This window comes from Apodemus sylvaticus, chromosome 12 (assembly GCF_947179515.1).
Source record: "Apodemus sylvaticus chromosome 12, mApoSyl1.1, whole genome shotgun sequence".
NCBI lineage: Eukaryota > Metazoa > Chordata > Mammalia > Rodentia > Muridae > Apodemus > Apodemus sylvaticus.
Genome location: NC_067483.1, coordinates 45,136,013 through 45,154,326, shown reverse-complemented (window position 1 = coordinate 45,154,326; position 18,314 = coordinate 45,136,013). Strand labels below are relative to the sequence as shown.

Sequence of the window (18,314 nt, the reverse complement as noted above, 5' to 3'; positions counted from 1 at the left end):
ATACAGAGAAACACTGTCTCTAAAAACAAAAAACAAAAAACAAACAAGCAAACAAACAAACAAACAAAGTGGTAATCAGTTTTTTAGTTCACTAATATTTTCTCTGACTCTCAGTGAGAGTTTAATATTACAAACAATGTTTCATAGAGCACTTTGACCAAGGAGAGTTTCTTTGTGGGACGGCTTAAGAAACCATCTGTGGACACCAAATGTGAAATGCTGGCTTCAGTGTCGGATTTCACCTTTACTTTCCTTTTCTCTTTCGTCCTTTCCTCTTCAGATACAGTAGTTTGTGAACTCAAAGCCAACATTAAGAGTAATTATATCATGAAACAGTTAGATCAAGGCACATATTAAAAATGCACAGCTTTGGGCTGGAGAGATGACTCAGTAGGTAAGAATGCTGGCTGCTCTGTCCGAGGACCCGAGTTAAAGTCCCGGCACCCACAGGGCAGCTGAGTCCCTTCTGTATCTCCAGTCTCGGGCAATCTGATAACTTTTCTCTGGCTTACACAGGCACTGTACATTTGTGGTATACACGCAAAATGTCCATACACGGAAAATAAAGCGGAAATGGCTAACATTTTATGTAATGCTCAGACACGATTGAGACTATTCATGTCTTTCCCCTGAGATGAAGACCATGAAAAAGATATCTGCTTCCATTTCTGCTCATTGTACTGGAGGGGCTGGCTGTTGCAACCGGGCAAGAATCTATTTAAATGCAATTATTTTTAGTGTATGGAATAAATTCTGAAATGGAATGAAAACATTCAGCTTTCACAGTGTAATAAAAACACAAACAATGTGGAGAGAGGTATTAAATACCAGTTTATTGAAACTGAAAACCAGTTTTGCAAGAAATTAAATATTCCATGTTCATAAGTTTGTAGACTTAATTGTTATTTCATTTTTTGTTTGTTTTGTTTTTTTTGCTTTTTGTTTGTTTGTTTTTCTTTTGTTTTTTCAAGACAGGATTTCTCTGTTTGTAGCCTGGATTTCTCTGGTTGTCCTGGAACTTACTCTATAGTCAAGGCTGGCCTTGAACTTACAGAAATCCAGTGCTTCCAAGTGCTGGGATCAAAGGTGTATACCACCACTGCTTGGCTTATTTCTTCTTATATTTAACTACAGAATTACATTTCAACAACGTTTTTAAAAATGGAATCAGACAGATTCTGAAATTAATATTAAAGTTAAAAAAGTAATTAAGCAGTGCTTTTATTTTGATGTGTTTTGAGACCAGTTCTCACTAGGTAGCCCTGTCTGGCCTGGAACTCATAGTGATCCTTCTGCCTCAGCTTCCCAAGAGCTATGATTCACAGGTGTGTATCACCATGCCTGATTATCGAGGTTGTGTAGAAAGCCAGGTGTGGTGGCACACACCTTTGATCCCATCATCCTGGAGCAGAGGGAGGTGAATCTCTCTTTTGAGTTCAGGGTCAGCGTGGTCTGTGTAACTAGTTCCAGAACAGTCAAAGCTACGTAGAGAGACGCTGTCTCTCCCTCCTCCCCCCAATTACTTTATTATACAGCATTGCTAGTTAGCACTACATTTTTGCATTATATATGGCAGTAGCTAGGTACTCTGTAGTTTAGATGCCCATTGACAGGAGTTTTAAGCATAGACAAATGGGTCTCTCAACAGAAGCCTTCAGGGAAGTTAAAATAGACACAGTCCCCTCGGTACTGATGGGTAATTAGTTTCAGGATCTTCTGATTTGCCATGGATACTAAAATCTGATGGCACTGTGATAAACCTTAAATAAATTAGGGGTTATGTATTTCAAGTCATTATAAAGCTTCTTCCCATATGCTCTATGATAATCCTCATCTAATGTAGTATGAAGGTTCTGGAATGTGTTGCTATATTGTTCAAGGAATAATGCCATGAACCGTCTATATGTCTTCTGTGAATACAGAGTGCTGACCGCGTGTCTCTGTGCAGTCACTTGACTCAAGACAAAGATGAGTGAGCAGCATTGTGGCATGGTGGAGGGCACAGTTTTCAAAGAGTACAATTGGGTATCCATAAGGACAAATAGTTTATTATATAAATATAATTCCAGGCAGCAGTCTAAATATGGAAGAATAAATAGAAAGGGGGAACTTCCATAAGGGACCTGATTCATAAGTAGCTTATAAGGCATTTCTCAGAGAGACCGACTATCTAGACTGACTGCCCTAATAGGATGCATTTCTGTTTACCATCGAGAAGGCTTTCGACAACTCATATAGCTGAAGATCAAATTTGCAGTGCAAATGGCCTGTATCCAGAATATTGTTACTCCCTAAAGGATATTCTAAAGTAAAATTTTAAATAAACGAATAAAAGTATTAGATGTACCAGCACTTTTAGAATGTCAAGACTAGGTACAATTTAGGGTTGCCGGGCGTCGAGCCCGAGTCTGGCGAGCGTTGCTGTTCCTCTTCTCTCAAGCATGGCTAAGGGATGTCCTCAATCTGTTTGCCTGCAGAGGTGGAGATGGTGTACTAGTGTATGATTATGTGAACTAAACAGAGCCCGGCTTTAGCAGGTGTCAGCAGGGGAAGCATCGCAGGAGTCTATCCTGTTTTCGTGCCTGTGTCAGGCCCATGGAAATGGTGTAAATTGGTAATGACTGCGTCCTTTAAATTTCAACTTTCTGTTTTGCAGAATCCTGAAGTCCCAGTTGAGTCAGAATGGATGAACAGTCACAAGGCATGCAAGGGCCACCCGTTCCTCAGTTCCAGCCACAGGTAATTTAAGTAAGCAGGGATATGCGTATCTCTCTGTTAAATATGTGGGGGTAAATCCACAGCTGCAGTCACGGAGCGGCAAAGTGTTCATTTTCAGTTTCCAAGTTGTAGTCAGAATTGCTGGCTTCCATGCATTTCCTTCTGCTTGGTCTCCATCCAGCACAGGGCAGGGGGCCAGCTCTAGCTTGTGCCTTCTCTCATTGTCTTCCTGGCTTTGCGGGTTACTGCTACTCTGGGGTGGTAGAGGTTTGGGATAGTCTCTGCAGTTTGTACCCACTTCTGCTTTGGCTGGCTGCCCTTGACTTCCATTATTCTCTCTCTCTCTCTCTCTCTCTCTCTCTCTCTCTCTCTCTCTCTCTCTCTCTCTGCTGTCTGGAAATACTGTTTATTATGTTATTCCTAATGTCTTGTAATGTAAAATGTTTCTGTAAAACAGTATGTCCATGCTATTGAAATTCCCCCTGGGGTGCCCTGCCTTTGTTGTTAAGGTGCCCAGCGACGCCCCGTATGCAGAGGACGGTTACAATCATAACCTTCATTTTCCGAGGTGGCGCTTCATTGTCGCCACTGCCTTTCACACAGGCTGCTTCTCAGCCTGGTATCGAGAGGCCTTCTACAGCAGGCCTCACTTGCGCTCCACTGGCCTTGCCTTGGTTTTGCTCCAAGGTTCTCCGTGTTGAGGACCCGATGGGAATCTGTAGTGGAGTGGGCTTGTGGCACCGTCCCCTCAGACTTCCCCGTGCAGCGCGCACTGACTCTCGAAGCCAGCCTGTGTGGTGTCCATGTGAGTCTCCACACTTGCTTAGTGTGCGGTTTCATGTGCTTCAGTGCATCTGTTGGCTTCTCCCAGCAGCACGGCTCAGAAATGCAGCCTCCAGAAAACTGCCTTTTCAGCTTCTGAGAAGACGCCTATGTTCCTCACTTCTTCCTGCTCTCTAGTTTTTAAAATCTGGTCCATCCTTCCGGGACCCAGCACTGCTGTAGGGCCTGTCTGAACTTCCGGTCTTCCCCGGAAACGTGATGGTGGATCTTGTTCTCTGTCCCTCTGTTTCCCAACTCTTTGTTACCCTTGTTTCATTTGCTCAGATGGGCATTTACCTTAGCTTTCATTATTAAGCTAAAACCTTGTGGGAAAGGATACCTTACTTTGGACAGTGTTGAACTCTTATTTTTAACATGTAGTGGGGCTCAGTTAGATACAGAGTTGAAGCCAATCAGGATGTCTTTAAAAGGACCATGTTTAATTCGTTCTCAAACTACTTTGTGTGTGTGTGTGTGTGTGTGTGTGTGTGTGTGTGGGTGTGGGTGTTGCTTTGTTCTCTGCTCTTGAGTTTTCGGTATTGAGAAAAACCATTTAGAGGATGGGACACTTTTGCTTTCAGGCTTGGCTTTATCAAGTCTATCTGTAACCTTGTAATGGTCTTAGGTTACATGATTAAGATTGTTATAAGCAAACGGCATTAGCTTTACCCAGCTCAGTGCCATCTTACCCGATGATGAGACAATGAGACACCATTATTGCACCGTTCCTAGCAAAGACAATAAAAGAACACCTCTAAAAATTAGGGAGTTCATGTTGTGATTTTGAAGTTCACGGTTTTGACTGGTCCTGTGCTTCAAAGTAAAAAAAAAAAAATCACTTTTTTTTTTTTTGCCTCCTACTGACTTGCCAACCAAGAAAGGTCGGGGCGGCAGTAGGAGGCAGAAATGAAAGTAATCGTTTTTCTTATGAGGCACTAGGCTGCCACACAGTCTAAATTTCAAAATCATAGAGCCGGTTCTGCATTTCTTTTCACACCGGTCCTTTCGTTTCTGCCTCCTGTTGTTGCTCCTGTGTGGGTGGACCGCTTTCCCTGTTGGAAATAGGCAAGTGTCATCCCAGGCTTTGGCTGCCTTGTGGCGTATGGGGGGGGGGAGGGGGCAGCGTTCCTTTTTCCTCCTCTCTGCCTTCAGACTGATGGTGTGAGACAGCGAAAGAAAGATTACTTGACAAGAGCTTATAGGCGTTATTGCTTATTAAGTCTTTGAGAAATGTTCCTGCTCTCCAGTAGCATTTTAAAAGACAGGGAAGGACAGCCCGGGCTTGGGGTTGACAACCTTCCTTTGTTTTGTTCCACACCATTGGCCTGAATAATGGGGGTGATATGGGAACATATGGTTAGCCCAGTGACTCCTTCACTTTTGTAATGCTAATGGCAGTGTGGACACAAACAGAAACCTAAAGAAGTCAGCCTTCTGTGTGTCAGACACTAGTTCCAACGGAGTGATGAGCGGTGTATGTTGTTAGCATGACTCCCGGCGTCCTTACTTGAGAGGTGCCTATAAACCCACACACAGCCTGGGATGTGTGCTCTCATTTTTAGTACAGTATCAATCCCTTTGTGTTCAAGGTTTAGAATATGGAACGTATGCATTTCTATTTATTTATTTGTTTGCATTACTGCTGCTCTCATGAAGTTAAGGCAAGTGTTTTATTAGCCCTCCCGGTCTCCCTCCCCTGGTGGCACGGGCTACAACCTGGAGAGCAGTGAACACATGTTTCACTTGATCCTTCTGCATCTCGTGGCTCCAGCCTCTTGAAGGACAGTAGATTCTCCCTTTCCTCCTTTAATCCAGACCGTATAGAGTGTGGGATGAGGAAATAAAATATTTCAGGAAGATTACTATTAAATAGTGGAATTGTACACTTACATTTTGGTAGAGGTGTGTGACAGTTTGTGACTATTTTCATGTTTAGGTTTTAAACGAGGAGGTTATGTTGCATGCCTACTTTTTAATTCTAAAATTATATAAAAGGATGCAATTCTAAGAATTTCTAAGAATAATTATTTTAGTAATGATTAGAAGATTAAGTTCTGGGGATTTCTGCTTTTTTTAAAAAAATAATTTGAAATATTGTAATATGTGGGTTATTTGCAAAAGAACACATGCCCAGAACTGCATATAAAAGCAGCCCATTCTTTTACCGTTTGCAGACTATGATGATGCTATTTGAGAGCCGGCTTCTTAACCCCAACGTGAGCTAGCTGTGTTTTACTCTTCCTGGCAGCACCAACTGAGGACTTTGAATGTATGACGTGAGCAGGATGCTGGGGGTCCGGTGTCCCTTGCTGCATGTTCAGGAGCTAACGGACGGTGGGCAGGAGGAAGGTAGCCCCCTGGTGGCTCGCAGTGCGCTAAAGGGTTTGCTCACAACCCTCACACTACCTTCCTCTCTTTCTAGTTTATCTGTCAGTTATTCTCCGAGCAGTAAGGTTCATTGCTTGCTTTGATAAATTCATGCTGGGAAGGTATTTGTAATTGGCACCGAATAGGGCTTATACTTTGGGAAGTCTTTATAGCAATTTAAGTCATGTAGTCTTTTTCTAAGTGTTAACGTCATGTAGGTTTTATGGATATAGAGGTATAGGGTGATAAGCTATGACTACTGTTTTGAGGAAAGTTTTGTTGGCCATAATTGAGCATCGTGGTCTGATCCTTCAGTAAAGCCCGAGGCTTCTCCTTAGTCACAGACTTAGTCTGGCAGAGTCCACCCATCTTCCTAAGCCTCCCTGCTTTCTCGTTCTTCTTCCCTGCAACCCTAAATGTATCAGCCCCTGACCTCACTCTCAGCTGACAGGTTCGGAAAAATCACACATTTCTCAGCTAGAATCTGTGTTCAGGAAATAGCTGCCTCTAGTTATGGGATGAATCTACTGAACTCACCGGCCTCCCCTGCCAGAATTCTCAGGAGAGTCACGTCCTATACTGTCCCCTACTAGGTTCAGACTTTTCTAGAAAGTGATATTTATACTAAGTCTCTATTTCCTTTTCCTCAGTTTACAGTGTGTAAGTTCCTCCCCTTCTCCCCATGTGGGCCACTTGGGGCTCATCTTCCTGTCTACATTGGAAAATAACTGATCAGCCGCTCTTCCGTGAAACCCTTCCTTTTCCTGGGTTCCATGCATCTGTGTTTTCCCCTGGGTTTTACTCTCCTCCCTTTGCCTTCTGTCTCCTTCACCTTTACCCAGGCTCTGTTCCATTCTTAAATTTCATATATGTGGCTCTCACAGCCATCTGAATCAGGAATCTGCTTCTCCCAAATTCATATGCCCAACAGTCTTCCCAATGTGGGAGTGTCTGTCATAGCCACAGTGCTCTCAAGATGGTCCTGCCTCCTGCCTGCCCCACCCCTCATCTTCTGAAAGCAGTTGTTGGCCAGTCAGTCCATCCTTCTTACAGTGGAGGCTGGAACATCCCTGGCTTCTTCCTTTTTCTCTCATTATGTCTGGTTTATAGGTACCACTCGCTGTGGATCCAAAACATGTTTAGAACTGGGAGGTTTCTTCCCGCTTCATTCCTTCCACCAGGCCAGAGGTTCAGCTGTACTGTAATGGCTCCCCCGGTGGTCTTGCTGCTCCTCCATCTCCTCCAGCACAGCATTCAATAGCCAGCATAAAGTTGTGCTTGTCTAAGATGCACTTTCCCATTCACTCGTCCATCATTTGCATATATATATGATATATATATATCTGAAGTGGTCGTGTATGTGTGTGTGAGAAAGAGACCTTCTTTAAGTGTGAAGTGAAAACTGAACCTTCCTAACCATGTAATACACCTTTGTTGTCATATTTTTTCTATAAATCTGTTTTATCATTGTCAACTTTGCTCTTTGCGTTTCTTGCTTTAGACTGTAAACTGTGTTTCTAGTCAACCAGTACACTTTTTTTTGAACAAATACAAACTTGGATCCAAATCCGCCCATCCTTTTTCTTTTCAAATATCACCTTTAAATGTTTTATATATTATATATTACACAATTATCTTCAGAATTTCCCGAATTATATTTCCAACTTCTCACATTCTCCATATTTAATGTTTTTGTTTTTATTAGAGTATAGACACTTCACTATGTCTAGTTCTAGTTACCTTTGTCCAGTAAGAATCTGGTTTAAACCTGCACACTGTTCTGTTCCTTCCAACTACTATGGTTGGGAGTGAGTTGGTCATTTGTATAGGACTTTGAAGGTCTGTGCCGCCTGGTCCCCTTTTACTTCTCCATGGCATCTCTACCACTGCCATCTATGGACTCTGATTCAGCCGTGTCTCGAAACCTTCGTATTCTCTCTCCTCCAGTGTGAGGTCTAGAGAGCCTGGCACCTACATTTTAGATTACTGTGAAACTATGGTATTATGATAGAGCCTCTAGGCAAAGCATTATAGGAGAGGAGTAGATCACTTATAAGACAATAAAAAGATCATTGTGAGGAAGATAGTATGCATGTTACACACACACACACACACACACACACACACACACACATATATTTTATATAGTTCTTGTCATGTCTTATCTCTTAAACTCCACACTTGTGCTAGCGATTGACTCAAGGGCCTTGCATATGCTAGGGAAACACTGAATTACTGTGTTACAGGTCCAGCCCTTTATGAATTTTTCATTCAGAGACAGGCATTCACTAACCAGCCCAGGCTGGCCTTCACCCCACTCTATATAGTACAGGCATGCCTTGAATTTAAAAAATCTCCTGCCTCGGCCTGCCGCATAGCTGGAATTACAGGCTTGGTAAGGCCTGGCTTGTTCTCATTATATATCATATTTTATATTAATGAATGATAGATGATAGTTAATTAACAAGTGCTCATTGCATGGATAATTATCTCTATGGAAAGTTTCATTTTTAACCTCTTCAGTTCAGTATGTACCAAAGTGTTACATTAGGTGGGTTTCGGTGCTTACAGTTATTTTATTCAGTGATACAATATTGAGAAGGCTGTCAAATGAGAAATGATTTCTACATATTTAAAATTGATTGAGCTCTCATTGCTTTTAGATCGATAACATGTTTACATACTTAGGAGTGAGCATTCCTCATATTTCAGAGGACATGCTGTGAGAGGGGTGGAGGACTTTTCCAGCGTGAGATTCTCTTGTTTCCTCTTCTTGGCGTTTGAAGTCATTCAGAGTGACATGGGCAAGGATAAGACAGGTTGTCATCAGACTGCCTGTCCAGCTCAGTTCAGAAGTGTAATTGTAGTAATCTCAACAGTGAAATCTCTGGATATTTGAGAATGTCTTTGAGTCTTGAGAATAGCCCAGAAAATTTTAGAGCTATGTATTTATTTGATCAAAAAGGTTACTTTTTTCAACAAAATAGGATACAGTTTTTGTTAAGACTCATAATTTTCATGTGGCTCAGTACTTAGCTCTCATTGCAGTGCTCACGTTGGACTTTAAGTTTCTCTTCAGTAGGTGATGTTTTTCTAGAATAAGAGGAATCCCCCTGTGGTAGAAAACACATTTAATGTGTAGATTGGCTTGTTAGAAGTCAGTAGCATGGGACTTAGTACTGCATATTTATGCAATCTCAGGAAGCCAAAACAGGACCCGAGATCAGTTCAGCTTGAGCTACAGGGTAACCAGGGCTGTTGAGAAGGAACCCTTATCAGACCGTCAATGATAAAGGTCCTGGGGTTGATCGCTGCATCTCCCCCAGATGTGAGTGGTTTGATTTTGTATTTAGAAACTGGAAGGAAATAGACTGCTCACTGTGGGTGAGTAGTGTGAGCTCTGATTTAAAACTGTCCAGGATTAAGTTTTTGTTCTTTCACTAAGTGTTCCTGTCAATAAATCAGAATAGATTTATTTGTTTGTTTGTTTGTTTGTTTGTTTATTTATTTATTTGCCCTGCAGAGTTTTTGTCCATGGTTGAGCTATCGTTAACCTTTGTTGAGTGATAGTGTTGATGATGATGGCGTGCTATCACTAATCATCTTCTTGTGGCTGGAGAGATGGCTCCCAGACTACCTGCTGCTCCTGGAAAGGACCTAGTTCACTTCCCAGCACCCATATGGTGGCTCACAGCTATCTGTAATGCCAATTCCAAGAATCCTAGCGCCCCTCTTCTGGCCTCCCTGGGCACCAGACACCCATACAACACATATACCTGCCTGCAGGCAAAACACGCATACATATAACATCTTTTTAAAAAACTGTCCGGTTGTTCGCTTATTGATGCAGTGTCTCATGTCGTCCAGGCTGTCCTCAAACTTGCTATAGAGCTGAGACTGATCATCTTGCCTCTACTGCCCACGTCACTGCCCGCTTGCTGGGATCACGGCATGTGTCACCACACATGATACCACTGCCTTGGCCCACAGACTGCTGTGTTGTTTGTTTGTTGCTTGTTCTGCTTTATCAAACATTTTCCTTGATCACATTTTTATTACCTATCTTCTATACAAACTGTTTCTCATGTAACCTAGCTTCTCTCAGTAAATGTGATTACTGTCCATAGTGTTCTCAACCCCAAAGTCAGCAACGTTTGGTATCTCTCTGCTTCTTGGTCCTCCACACTGGCAGACCCCGTGGCTGATTCCACCTGCCCTTCATGCTGCTGTAACTTCCAGGCCTAGTCCTTCACTTTCTGCCCATACTCAATTCCTCCCACTCCCCACAAAGCCTCCTTAGGTGTCAACACAGTGTCCTAGAACACAGCGCAGTGCCCCCATGACTAAAGCCCAAATCCGCCATTCTTGTCAGACAGAACTCAAAGGGATTTTATCCGTGCTTCTCTCTTTCACTGTGTTGCTTAAGAGTTTGTTTCAAACAGTCCCACACCCAGCTCTGCTGTACGCCTCCATGTTTCTTGAACACGTCAGACTTATTCTTTTTGTTTTGTTTTCCAGTGCTGAGGATCAAACCCTGGTCCACACACATGCTAACCTAGGCCCCTGCTACCAGATTCCACCTCTAGACTCCTCTTTTGTCTTTTAATCTCAGTATAAATGTTTTATGCTCAGTAGAATGATCCCTCCATTGTGTAATGTAAAGTAACCATGATTCGTTGTCAGCCACACAAATCTAGATTATTTCTTTGCCTAGTGTGTAAATATACAGACTAAATATCAAATCCTGCCTTGTATGCACTGCCTTTTTAATATCACCGGTTCTTTATTGTTTAATATCTGTGGGATAAATGAGCAATCTCAAAGACAATCTGTTTTGTCCTGAATTTGTTTGTATTATGGGGTTTTTCTTCTGTGTTTTGTTTTATCAGATGTAGCTGCTAAAGTTGGTGAGATAGGGGTGCCAATGGCTTTAACTATCTTGCTCATAATAACTTAAGAGAGATATAGTAGTTTTCATTCAATCCTATAAATATAGTAATTATTATAATGAGCAATATAATTGATAATGATCATATACTACAAATGCTAGGCCTTGGAACATTTAAGTTGTATATTTAATGTATCTTTCAGTTATTTCCCTGTTCTTCGGGAGAATTTCCTCTTTTAAATTTCAAAATTTACTGAGTAATAAATGACATCCCTTTAAAATTTGGTGTTAAGTCTGTTGTACTTAGAAGACTTTTAGGGACAGGCTGCTTTTGAAATAAAGAAATTTTTAGAGAGATACTTTTTCAAATCAGAAGAAACACAAATAGTTAGGCATTGATGGTATGCACTGCATTTTATTTTTCTTTTCTTTTTAATGAGGTCTGTGGGAAATAATGTATGCTTGATATGTCAGAAGAGGTGTTCTGACTTGTATGGTTTAGAGGTACACAGTGTGTCTTTAAAATGACAGATGACAGCATAAATATCATTGCAAAGTAAAATTGGTGGACAATCAGTGTTTTGGCCTTTTTCAGTTTAGGAGGTATTTGACAGCATTAATATAGAATCTAAACCAATCTATTGCTTCAGGCAAGTAGTAAAGCAAGAATCAATAAGAGGAGTTTGCAATAATGATAAAAAACCTTATTAATGGTGTTAAATATTGTAATTAGTACTGGCTTGTGTGGTGGATCATTGCTAATACCTCAAGGAATATCAGGACATAATTTTCTCTCTAGGGAGTTTAGTGAGTCCATGCTGTGACTCTTCTAATTTCTCCATAGAGAATTATCATTATAATGTTTCCCTGGATTATCTACTGCTCAGTACATGTCCTTGCCTTCAAATTTTAAAGCAAATTAGAGAAATTAATTTAATCATATGAAATTATTATTTAAAAAGAGCCAGTGTCCTACAGAATACATTTTATTTCAGAAGTGAGAAGTATCCCTGTGAAGGAAACACAACTTAAGTCCGGAAGATCGTTGTAATTACTGTAGTTAACAAGATTATTAAATGAGTGTTTCAGATCAGTGAGGCCTGCCTCAACAAGAGCTCGGGACATTTAACATGTTAAAAGATTCATTCACTCGAGAGGTTGATTTCATAGTTGCCGAATATGATTTTGAACACGAGTTTCTGAGATCTAAGAATTCTTTCAGAGAATAGCCTCTTAGTAAACACACAAACACACACACACAACACACACACACACGCATGTGGGCACACATACACATAGAATGGGGGCAGAGGGAGAGGCAGTAAAATTAATAAATTATAATAAAAAATAATACTCTTAAAGTACTTCCAATATCACGTTTCATTTTGCCCATGAAGTAAGGAGTTGTGGATGTTGCTTAGAAACAAGTGATATTGAGAAGCACTTTATATAGGCATGGATGGGTTAACCATGCTAATTATAGTCTTTAGTTTCTTCCACAAATGAGTGTTTGAAAGTACTACATGGGACATGAAGTGAAGAAGACACTATGCACTGGCTATGTGACATCTCTGTGTCATTGTCATGAAGAGCATGCAGGGCTTTGTTTATGGGCCATGACCATGATTTCTAACTGTTGTAAATATACTCCAGCCATATAACCTAAGTACCACCAAAGAGTTTAGAGCGATTTATACACTTTTTATGTGTTAAAAGTTCCATCACAGCAAGTGTCAAAAGGATTTTGGGGAGAGTGACTACAGTTGTATGTGCTGTGTTGCCATCCATGTGGTCTATCTAAGGTGCTTGGCTGTTTTCATTCATCAATGATGACAGAATGTATAGTAAAGTCTATTCCAATCGTGAGACCCAGCACCAAACTGGGAGATGCTCGGGACACCACCCGAGTATTCTATGGGCATGTATGGAGCATGGGAACAGATTGACTCCACTGTCCTAGGGAAAAAAAGATAGAAAGTACAGATGGAGAAGGAAGAAGGAAGGTGATCTTGGCGGCTACCATGCACAAGGAGGATCTGTGAACGCACAGCAGTGAGAGGGAGGGGCTGTGCCTTCCTGTTGCTCAGTCTCCTGGGGAAGGGAGAGTCTCAGATGATCCCGGCCCTGGTGAGATGCTGGTTTCTGCTCTACATGCCTCATGTTCAATTGCTCACCTATGTGCGGTTCTTTGAGTTTGACTCTCACCTCTTTTACAAGAAATGGTAAACAGATCCGGTGGCTTGCTGTCTTAGTTTCTTTTCTGGTGCAATGATAACATACTCTGACAAGAACAACTTTTGTTTTTTAAAGATCTATTTATTATTCTATCTTTAGTACACTGTAGCTGTCTTCAGACACCCCAGAAGAGGCATCAGATCTTACTATGGATGGTTGTGAGCCACCATATGGTTGCTGGGATTTGAACTCAATACCTTCGGAAGAGCAGTCAATACTTTTAATCTCTGAGCCATCTCTCCAGCCCAGACAAGAGCAACTTAAGGGACAGTGGGATTATTTCGTTCACAGTTCCAGGTTGCAGCCCATTTTGGCAGGAACTGTAAGGAGAAGATAGTCACATGGCATCCACAGTTAAGAAACAGAGCCTCCTCCTCTTGTTGAACTCCATTTGCCCATTCATTCATTTCAGGGTCCAGCTCCTGAAGTGCTGCTCACAGTCAGAGTGGGATGCCCCACCTCAGTTAACCCAGTTAAGATCAGCCTTAATCGGAATGCCTGAAGTACGGCGTCACCTGGACATTTCTCACAGAGATTCCCTTCCCAGATGAGTCCAGGTCCTGCACAATTGAAATGAACACCTGGGATGAAAATGAGCTTAGAATGAAACCAGAAGCTAGGATTTGAGCTTAGGCTCAAACTCCAGAACCTTTCCCAGTGAGTCCTGTGAAAACATGGTGGACTCTTGGGGGTTAGCCTGGCTTTCCAGCAAGGTTGGTTTGAAGTGTAGTGTTCAGTGTTTCTCCTATCACCCCAACAGGAACCACCATTGAAGTCTTCATTAATAGATGGGATGAAAGGAAACTCACTGTGGGGCTGTGAGAGGCAGAGGCTTGTACTTCTTTTCCATCACAGGGCCCTGCTATCTACGCTAAGCAATGACTAGAACCTGCCTTAATCACGGCCATGCCCTGTGTGCTTGGTGCTTTCTCTACGTTCACTCAGAATTTCCCAGAGCATTCTCTTAATATTTTTCTTCTTCCTGGCCTCTAGTCATACACTAAGAACTTGGTTTTGGTCTTTGCTTTTAAATACTGAGTGTATAGTGGGGGAACCAAGTGTGTAAACAAATAACCAAAACATCAGTCTGATCTAGGCCAGTGGTTCTCAACCTTCCTAACGCTATGGCCCTTTAGTACAGCTCCCCATGTTGCCGTGAACCCCCACCATAAATTTATGTCATTGCTACTTCATAATTGTAATTTGTTAGTTATTAATTGTAATGCAAATATGATATGTAAGATATCTGATGTCTGACCTCCTCCTCCAAAAGGTTGCGGCCCACAGGCTGAGAACCGCTGATCTAGCATTCAGCCTAGGGCCTGAGTTTGTAGAGCTAATTCTTTATGGAGCTGAATGGCTGCTGTCAGGACAGCGGCTGCTTCCTTTGCTTTGGAGACACTAAAGCAGGACCCAGGAAATAAAGCTGCTTGAAAGAGTGGAAGATAATTATCTTACAGAGGTTAATGAGGGAATGAAGGTGCAGAGACAGTTGTGGCTTGCCACCTGTGAAGATGTTATTCAGAAGGTGTGGGAACAGGCAAGTGCAACACCGAGGGAGAGCTTACAGTGCAGCTGGTTCGTGGGGCCCATGGCCAGGCACAGGTGACTTTAAAGGCCATCCACCCCCATATAAGGCATCCTGTAGTTTTGCCCTGATGAAAGTTGGAGACCTTTTAAGTGGATGCCTCTCAGATGCCATTTTCTATACCTTAGAAGAAAGGGAGAGTCCATTTTCCTTCTAAGCCTAGAGGAGCAAAGTCAGTATAAGCGATTTCAGCTGACTTCTAATTCCTGTTGGTTTTGGTCTCATTGTTATTCCTAGTATGACTTACATGCATACATGTACAGGATACATATATATGTACATACTCACCCATTAGTTAAGCTTGTTGAGACAGGTAGTTGAATATGGTTCAAGAAGGAGATAACTCCTAAAAATAGCTCTTTAGTGGGACTCGCTTAGTATCATTTTTTAAAGCAGTAATATGATGTGATTGGCAGTGGTATCTAATTCACCTAAATGAAGGATGACACTGAATACGTTGTCATGTGATCATCACCTGAGAGCAGCGCTAACCTGTCTGATGCTCTCCTAGAGGAGACCGCATCTCACACAAGCTTATTTTTATATAGTTGCAGTGAGGGAGTGAGACCCAAGGGTAGCTGGAGATGTGCAGCTATGTCCCTTCTCATGTCAGCTCTCCACATCTTCACTCCATGACAGGACATGGGAGCAGATGAGACAGGCTGTCACTCACCCACACTGCCCTTTGAAGAAAGGCCATGGGGGGAGAAAGGTGCCGCAAATGGGCTGTGAAGTTTACATACACTGCCCACTGTTAAACAGATTACGTCTAATGAAGTGTCTAATGCTCAGGCCATATCAACCTAATCCTCGGTGGCAGTTCATCCCTCAACTGCCAAAAAACACCGCCCTCTGGCCCTCTCTCGCCACTCTGGCCGCCAAGCACAGGGAGGTGCCCAGTCTTAATAAACCAAGACAGTGTGTGATCTGACATGCAAATGTAGGTCATTGCATATGTAAATGTGTGATTACAAACCTGCATGCCAAAACACATTAGTGAGACTTTGCTCTCAGCATGTGGTTGTCACACCGCCTTAGCAATTCATGCTAATATTTGTCAAGTTATTGTGCGGACAGAAGATAGAATTGCCAGTCAGATTTAAAGTGTATGGATTAGATGATTATGTTCCTGGTAATGAAGCTGTATTTTGTGGCTGAGATTGGCAAGCTTTCATCAAGAGAATGAATGGAATGGTTTCTGTGGGTACGAAAGAGGGAATTGCGTTTCTTGGATGCTGCAGACTGTCCATGTGCCCGCACATGCATGCATGCATTCGTGTGTCCTATGTATGCATGTGTCCTGTGTATGCGTGTGCATGCACATGTGCTCACATGCACATGCATTCGCGTGCACATGTATGAATTAATAGGTCTTTAACATTCAGTTCATTTGAGGTTGCACTAGTGAGACCCTATGACAATGCCATGTTTACAGGAAGTTAGCTTATAGAGCAAGTCTGCAGGGTGAAGAAGGGGGCCAAAGCCTTAGAAGGGTTCCTTCATCAGTAACTTAGAAGCATTATATCAGGAAAAAAATGACAATTAAAAAAATCTCTTTTAATAAAGTTTTTTGAAAACTTAGACATTTTAAAAACATTGATATCCACTGAATGTATGTGAAACTGATGTATTTCCATATTTAAATATGTGCCATGTTGTCTTAGATGACATTTTAAATTCAGGGATTGCAATAAAACTTCATAAACAAGTATTCTGACAATTTTCTAACTTTGATTTATATATATTTTCTTATAATAGACATTTGAGGTTTTATTTTTTAGTGATTTCAATAAGTGTGAAATTGGAAATAACTTGAATGACTGGGTCAAGTTGCTTAGTGTGGTGTCTCATTGTGTAGTGTGGTGTCTCTGTGTAGTGTGGTGTCTGTCTCTGTGTGGTGTGATATCTGTGTGTGGTGTGGTGTCTCTGTGTAGTGTGGTGTCTCTATGTAATGTGGTGTCTGTCTCTGTGTGGTGTGATGTCTCTGTGTGGTGTGGTGTCTCTGTGTAGTGTGGTGTCTCTATGTAGTGTGGTGTCTGTCTCTGTGTGGTGTGGTGTCTCTGTATAGTGTGGTATCCCTGTGTGGTGTGGTATCTCTGTGTGGTGTGATGTCTCTGTGTAGTGTGTTGTCTCTGTGTAGTGTGGTATCTCTGTGTAGTGTGGTGTCTCTGTGTAGTGTGGTGTCTGTCTCCGTGTGGTGTGGTGTCTCTGTAGGGGTCTTTTTGGTGCTCAGAGCAGTGTAACATGAGCTGTATATTTGGGAATCAAATTCTGCAGGTTGGTTTTGATAAGAACTACAATTGGTTGTCATGAAAACTGAATTAGAGGAAATGTAAACTTCTCATGAGTGGGGACGGTTAGGCAGTAAGCACTATAGTAGACCATCTGTTATGGTTGTAGTAGATATTTCTATTATCATAACAATTTATCCTATGGTCTTTGATATAATAAATGTAGGAATTTTGGCTATGTTATGTATTTTAAAATAACATTTTGTTTAAAATATTTTTATTACATTTTAAATGTATTTTGTATGTGTGCGAGTGTTCTTGTCACAGTGTTCCTGCAGAGGTCAGAGGGCAACCTGAGCATATCAGCTCTTTCCAGTCACCATATAGGGATCAAACCCAGTTAGAACTCCGTGGCACACATTTCTACTAATGAGCCATCTGCCCAGCCCAAAAATTATGTTTTAAAAAAAGAAGGGTTGGGTTTTCAGTAAGAACAATGCACAGTTAGCAAATTATCCCCCACTTCATTTTGAGAAAGAGTGGGTTAACATCATGGAATTCCATAGCAGGATTTTACAGTTTCCTTCAGTATAATAAATGAGATGCAATTAGCAAGATAAAGTGTACAAGGCTAGGAGTTAGTGCACTGCTCATATATCAAGAGAGACTCTTGGATAAGCCCAGGATGTGGCATTATCAGCCATATCCAAATTCATTGGACAGCCTCAGAGTTCAAGTTGGATGTAATTTGTTTATGAACGGGTGTCATCTTTGGATACATTAAGAGGTCTGTACTGTTCAGTTCATTAGAGGTGATTAGGCCCACTGGAATCACTTTCCAGACCTTAGCTCATAGTTACAGCAAGTACTAAGGTGTGAGATGGGTAGAAGAGTGTACTTACCAGTAATTTAGGAATCTTATAAAACTCCAAAATAGGAAGCTCTCTCACTGCCCCAAAGGGCATACTATTACTAAACAGACCATTTTATGTTGTATATAGGTAGAGTTACTAACACAAGGCGCGTAGGAGGTGTGTGACTATGGGTAGTAAGCTGAGAAATGGCAACTTCAGAAAGCAGTGGGTATTCCACTAAGGCTTGGTTTAGTTGTAACTAATTGTCCAGATGACTGACTGCTTCCCTGAGTTAGTTGTATTAGTATGGATCACTGTAGAGTTGCAAAATCAACAAGAATGACAATACTGGTTATGTTTTTGTAAGTGGTGTTTTTCTTGGACCTCCCTTGCCTCTCTGATCTCCCTAATACCACGGGTGCCTCTCTCGCCACAGTCTCCGCAAGCTGTTTGAGAGCAGAAACCATTTCTGATTATTCTGGCTTCGGGCTGATTAGCAGTAGCAGAAAAAAAAAAGAATTTGGAATGGAGTTGTTTTACCTCTAACCAAGAGGCTATTTGCCGTTAATGGCTGCTAGGAGAGGGGCAGTCTGTTTTCTTCAGTGGAATGA

The 18,314-nt window shown here is 41.7% G+C and overlaps 1 protein-coding gene across 2 annotated transcripts in view; it reads left to right on the top strand.

Annotated features, from left to right (window-relative positions):
• The window catches only part of Nek7 (NIMA related kinase 7), a 128,275-nt gene that overhangs the window by 50,843 nt on the left and 59,118 nt on the right, over window positions 1–18,314 (top strand). For both annotated transcript variants that reach the window (XM_052200222.1, XM_052200224.1), the window contains exon 2: window positions 2,657–2,739. In XM_052200222.1, coding sequence (XP_052056182.1) covers window positions 2,683–2,739 — 57 coding nt within the window. In that variant the 5' untranslated portion in view covers window positions 2,657–2,682. The remainder of the gene's footprint in view (window positions 1–2,656; window positions 2,740–18,314) is intronic.